The following is a 6,896-nucleotide window of genomic DNA, read 5'->3' on the forward strand; positions in this document are numbered from 1 at the left end:
TGGTTTAGTGGAAATAAATAATGGGTTTGCAAAGGATTTCAAAGTAAACACGCCCTTTTTAAGCCGAGCATATAGGCTACCAATTATACTTAAATATTATTGTATGTTAATGTGAGTTTGTGTTAATTGAGTGAAATATCCAAACACAAATATTTATTGCTTCATGTCTTCTGTGTTGTTTTGCCTACTTTTTTTAACTTCTTTGCTTATTTTCTTGCCCTTATAAAAATGACCAAACGACACTCAAATCCAGACCCAACAAATCCAAGTTATTAACATAAGATAACCACAAAAAAAACTGTTGTGACTTCAAGGTACGTAATTAAATCATATTAGCTCAAATAAATTTAAGCTGAAAAAAATAAAATTACATCGGCCTGACCTAGGGCCAAAAGATATATAATATATTTCGCTGCAATTTTATCCGATAAAAATGGAAAATATGAAGATCAGTTCGAAGATGCAAATAAAAGAGCTTAGTGAACCAAACGTAAAACAATCATATATGTTGCAATCTGCAGGATACATTTTGTTTAACATTAAATCCTCCCCATTATGTTATGTTATTAAATTGATAGGCTGCATAAATGAAATAATAATCAAAACTATATTCACTAACGTTGCATGAAAAACGTGCGTGTAAAATGCATTTGGTGCTAATGGTTGTGCGGTGTTGTAATTATGAGGACAATAACAACTCACTAATTTGCTCAGTTGGAACAAAAACAGAGCTCGGGTCAGAACAACTCTTTAAACCGTAATGTTCTATATAAGTGAATGGAAGTAATCTTTACGAGGCCAGGACTCAACATTCTCTGCTGATTCTCTAATGGCTTTGTTTCCCGGGGCAGAGTGGCATTAACTTCTTTTCTACACGATTGTTTGCCGACAGTTGTTGAACACTTGACGTTTAATCTCCGCAACATCCTCACCCCGCGGTGAGAGATTAAGAAGCCTGCAGATGAATTTGGGCAAGAAACAAGACTAGTTCACACCTGTCCGGCTGTTTATCCTGATTCCTCTCCTGCTTTGTTCTCTCCTTTATTTGGCCAGAATCCCGCCAGCGTTCATAACCAGGGCGCCTTGTTAGGACTTTTCTTCAACGCTGGTGGATTTTCACAACATCTTTTGTCCAAAAACATGTTTAATAGCCCCCACTCCGTGGGCACACATGGTGCACACACAAACACAATGCCAGTTCAAGTTCACATCTCGAACCTTATTGGAAACAAGCAAGAGTGAAGATATGAGGAGCCCAAATTCACAACTCTTTGTGGGGTTACAGAGTTGGTTTGGTGAGAGACCAACTATTCGGTGTTATGTCTCCTCACGAGCCGCTAAAGGCTTGTTTTGAGTGGACCCACATGCACTCCAGTCCTCCTTAATTACAAAGTGTGAGCTTTGAGCTGCGTGTGTAATTGACCAGAAGCTGTGCCCGACAAGGTGCGACCGATCCGTCACCTTCACAGACAGGAGGGAGACAGTTCACACTCTTTGTGTACACACATATTTATACTCACATTAGAGCCGCCCGGGCCTGCAAGATAATTCATCACTGCACCATAATGTTCCTTTTTCTGTTGTTTTACGCATTCAAACAAAATAGTTCTCCACCCATTCACATGTCAGCCTGACAGCCAATCGACACCCAGTGAACTATGAGACACGCTGACAAGTCCTCATCAGTGTGATTTATGGTTTATAATTATGTATGATTGCTATAAATCAATCCGATAATACCACACATGAACTGTGAGATGAATAATGTTACAAGATGAAGGCAAGGCACCAAAATATGCCAATACTGTTATTATAATAATGATAATAATAATAACAAAAAATACAATAAAATGCAAGCGAGCGCAGTAGCACCTGAACCTGTACGAGGGGAAATATTGAAGCTACGAGTGAAAGTATAAAAATATGTTGTTTTATGTTTATTCTCGGGCAGCAGACTTGTGGAGGGGAAGACGGGGGCTGGAGGTGTTGCACGGCTGAAGCTGTTCAAACAAAGTGTCTTCTTTCAACGCCCGTTTCCAGCTCTGTGTTTTCTTTTATTTACTCCAGCATACGGTACTTTTGTTCTCCGCAGCGGAGCGCGGAAAGATAAGGTGTCGTCACTTGCACATCAAGGTTCCCGGTTGGAGGAGCACGTCTATACCGCCCAGCTTTGCCCATAATGGCCACATGCCACAGTCTCTTGACTCGTGTTGTTCTTACAAAGCACTAGATTAAGTCTCTCTCTCTCCCTTCTTTTGTCATTTTAACATCAGTCATGATGACTTACGTGAACTTTGACCGACGAACATCACTTAAAAGAAACTTCCATTAGAATAAACTAAATAAAAACCAGAAACGCAATAATTCAGCTGTTGTGTTTGTCGTTAAATATACCAATGTAATACTATACAATTATAATGTAATGATACATAATTAATATTATATATATATATAATATAATTCTATGAATTTGTAAAAGGCTATACTATTTTCCTCTTTTCACATAATTCTAAACTTTAAAAATATGTCTTAGACCCAGTTCTTGAATTTCTATTTTAACTACAAAAGCAAAGGACACAAGCCTGGAAATGAATTCTATAAACGACTTCCCTTTGCTGCATTTATGATGAGATGGAAGATAATCCCGGGATATATCGACCCGTGCATGCCGGCAGACAGCCCACATAAAGGACAATATCCCCTTTCTTAGGGCAGGCACACGTGTCAAAGGCTAAGAGCTCTTGATTTTTGGGTAATGCTATCTGATTATACATTTCTCCAACGTTATTAAGGAACTGGTGGTTCAGCGCACATTCAAAAGGCCAGAGGTAACAGTGCAGCATGGATGTGAACCAGTTTTAAGCCCACTGGCAGTTTAGATACAAAGTTAAAGTTCGTGTCTGTAATAAATGTCCATTTCTGCTATCAGTCATATTCGCTAAAATACAATTAGATCCAAACATTCAAATTAAAAGTGCAAATAATTAATTCACTAATTATTTGAAAATGCACTAATTCCATGTGACTGTGTAAAGATTTATTTTTACCTGCAGCTGTTCTGGGAATATTTATATATAATTTAATTTTTTTTTTTTAAATGTCACTGAGCTTGACTGGTTTGAAAATAAATAACGAGGTGACCAGTAAGAGACAAACCATATAAACAGATTGGTTTTCCGCAACAACAACAAAAAAGTATCAAGAGTCATTCAGAATCAAAGAAATCCTCAATATTCAATCCATGGATTGTTTTTCTTTTATTGTAAAGGGTATATGAAACTATAGATGGATCGTTTTATGTTTCATCATGTATCGCAAAGTTTACATGCAGTCTCTTTCCAAATGAAAATAATAGTATCAAGAGATTAAGATACTTTACCTTATCACGGCTCTTATAAGACACTTGAGAATATCATCCCCCATCATCCCCCCCCCACCCCCTTCAGAAAAACAACTGCGTATGGCTCTCTTGGAAAACCCTGTAATGTAAACAAAAAGGCGATGGGGTACCTTCAACACGGTGCCTTCAGAGTCTGCTGATATATCTAAACCCCTAAAATAACAACGGTAATAGTAACAAGAATTAAGACATTTTATTGTTTTCAACAATATAGCATGTTACGTTATTACATTCCGGTAAAATACTTTTTTTCTTTTCTTTTTTTCTTCTTTTTCTTTTTTTTTTTTTTTACCTAAAACGTCCTATCCGCTTCACCTTTTGTCTGCATCAGCACTGCAAAAATGATCCATCTTAACAAGTCATTATCTCTATTAGTCTTGTGAAATACATTTCCCTTAAGCAAATTAAAGAGAAAATACTTCAATAAATGGTAGCTGTTTTAATTACATTTCTTAAGTGCTCTGTCTTGAAACTTGTTTCTAGACGGTGGAACAAGAGGGAGTTTCATTTCGGGATAAGTGCACCCAATGGCAGATTTCTCCCACTTGTTTAAAATGACTTTAAAGGTTGAATATGAGACTATAAATGATTTGTTATGGTGGCTGTCTTCGCAGTGTTCCAGTCTGTCTGCTTTGCACCTTGCCGCGAGTGCTTGAAGCTTGCCTCACGCCACCTCGTAAATTACTTCTCCCAAAAAAGAAAAAGCTGTGCTCCTTCTGTGCCGTTTTTAAGAGCCAAGGTCCACTAGATTAGAAGACATAGGGTTCAGTATGGTGTCGTGGTGCAATGAGTGGTGATGGTGCACCGAGTCTACACCGCTGGGTACCGGGATGGCGCTGGGTCCCTGCGGGGGCGCGAGGCCGTGCAGAGACTGTAAACCGGCGTTTGAGCCGAGCAGCAGAACCGGGCTCGGAGACATGTGATCCGGTGTCCCCGAAGGTGTTTTATCGTCGTCCGAGCTCCCCAATAGAGATTTATTTCCATTCATGGAAGAAGTCAATGGGTTGTGACCATTGCCGTTGGAGTTCTCGTTGTTTTCCCTGTCAACAAAAAACAAAATCACATCATTGTGGGGCCAGAGAGGAACTCTTGCAACATACCAGTCCGTCTGGAAAAAAGATCTGGAAGACATGATCAAGTTGGGACACATTTTAAAACTAGCTACAGAGATACAAACTACAGGACTAAATAGGCAAATTAAATATTTGTAAATAAATATTCTATATTTATGCATTTTAAATATTCTGTAACAAGCACACATAGGCCTGCACACACAAAAACACACGAAGTAAAAAGAGTGTAGTCCATGCTACTGTGTGTAGCCTACTGGGGTATTAATAAGGTTACGCCATATTTACACTATAGCCATATCTATATGCATTATGATCCAATGCTTGGTCTAATGATTTATTAATGGATGCAGACAACAACTAAGTCATTGGAATAATAATTTCACTGAACCTGCATTAAGTGTCTGTGTTTAGGGCGAACTAATTTAACCTGTGGGTAAACTCGCCTCAGTAGACTTTACGTCTGAATAAATGACAGCTCCAATTATTGCTAAACGTGTGCTTGTCGCGTATGGCGTATAGTTAATTTGTTTGCAGTGGTGAGTAAGGATTTTTCTCAGTGGGAAGACATGATTTACGTGGAGCTTTCCGCCCGAATTAGTGGCCAGAGGGTGAAAGAAGACACCGACCGAGCGAACACCTGACTTAAACACGTCTCCCAGACCTCTGCCTGCTTGAGTAACTTCCCAACTTTGAAATGTACAAACGAGTCCTAATGAAATGTCTACCAGTCTGATAATACACATGCAGGACGCCACATCAATATACACCGCAAAACAACTTTTCAATGTGTTCTGAGGTGTTTTCTTCTACATCTATGTTCCCTCCAGTATCTGGAGGGTTAAAACTGGTTGTTTTTTTCTCTGATCCTAATGTCAAAGTGAAATTTCATGTTATGAGGAGTGTGATTAAAACATAAAAGTGGCATAAATGCACTTTTATAACCTTGTAATTTACCTGACGACAAGCCTTTAATTTTCTGCCTTTCAACTTTTACGCGCGGCCTGCACCATTATCACAAACACACGAGCAACAACGGGACGTGAGTTTACTGAAGCCAAAACTAAGAAAAGGTGCCTGTTTGTAATATAATTTCCCACCAATAGACGCATAAGCGTGAAGAGAACTGGAGCGATTAGTCAAGAACTGAAAATATAGTAATATTTGGCCAGAGCGTTAAACTGCCAGATGTAGGTCAACAAATCATATTGCACAGTCACGCCAAAGAAACACTGGCTGTTTGTGCCCGTTTTAAATACAATTCCTGTATATTTTTGCTTGCTCTCATAATCTTAGAAATAGTAGGAGTAAAAGTAATTTAAGTGTCTCTGACTCTTACCTTTCCTTTGCCTCCGCTGCTCGGTCTCGCTGCCGTCGGTTTTTGAACCAGTTGCTGACCTGCGTGGTGGTGAGTCCCGTGGCCTCGGCCAGCTCTCTCTTCTCCCGCGGGGATGGGTAAGGGTTGTGGGTGTACCACTCCCGGAGGACGCTCCTGCTCTTCTCCTTGAAGCAGTAGCTCGTCTCTTCTCCGTCCCAGATGGAGCGAGGCAGTGGGAACTTTCTCCGGACGCGGTACTTCCCCACGGCGCCGAGTGGACGGCCTCTCAACTTCTCCGCCTCGATGTAGTGCGCTTTAAGCCACAGCTGCTGCAGCTTCGGGTGGTTGTGCGGCGAGAACTGGTGGCTCTCCAGGATTTTATAGAGCTCTCGGAAGTTCCCCCGGTGGAACGCGACCACGGCTTTCGCTTTGAGGACGCTCTCATTTTTGTGGAGGTGTTCGCACGCCGGGAGGGACCAGAGGAAGCGCCCCAGCCGCTCGATGTTCCCCCCTTGCTGGAGAACTTCGCAAACACACGCAACTTGCTCCTGCGTAAAACCAAACGTCGGAAGCATGGACATGGCGACAACGTAAATCAATAGAGATTATATTGTGCCTTAGTTCCACGTCTCCCCTCTCAGTCTCACATTAAATCAAAACGCGTTAAGTCCACAAGCGACAAAAGGTCCCCAAAAAGAGCAACCTAAAACTTAAAACAGCCCCAGGTTAGGTATAATATCCAACTGCGTATTGTGGAGTAAACTCAAGTCCATTCAGCCATGCAAAACCCCAGGCGACAAATCCTCATGTAGTTGGTGAGAAAGAGAGAAAGTTGCTTCTCCTTCAGCGGTCCTCCTCCACCTTTTCTATACCGTTTCAACATAACCTACTCCCGGAGACCGGGCTCGCTGGCTCGTTTTAATAATATTATTCTAAACTGGCAAGACAAGCGATTATATGAACTCTGATTGGTCGGTTATCTGACCCGGGGATGGTGAGGATAAGACAATAGCCTTAGTCAAATTATTTGCCATGGTTACGCTGTCACTCAAAGTAACCTGATATGCTTTGAGGTGGCTCCCTGGCAAAGTCGACCCGATTGTTCCCG

General features: G+C 40.9%; 1 protein-coding gene across 1 annotated transcript; it reads right to left on the reverse strand.

Annotated features, from left to right (window-relative positions):
• Positions 1-3,462: 3,462 nt before the first annotated feature.
• On the reverse strand, positions 3,463-6,677 carry six2a (SIX homeobox 2a). Its single transcript, XM_079169437.1, has 2 exons — positions 5,810-6,677; positions 3,463-4,440 (listed from the first exon to the last, which is right to left on the reverse strand). Exons 1-2 carry the CDS (start codon positions 6,367-6,369, stop codon positions 4,128-4,130), a joined length of 873 nt encoding a protein of 290 aa, XP_079025563.1. The 5' UTR covers positions 6,370-6,677; the 3' UTR covers positions 3,463-4,127.
• Positions 6,678-6,896: the final 219 nt, after the last annotated feature.

This window comes from Pholis gunnellus (genome assembly GCF_910591455.1).
Source record: "Pholis gunnellus genome assembly, chromosome: 11".
Lineage (NCBI taxonomy): Eukaryota > Metazoa > Chordata > Actinopteri > Perciformes > Pholidae > Pholis > Pholis gunnellus.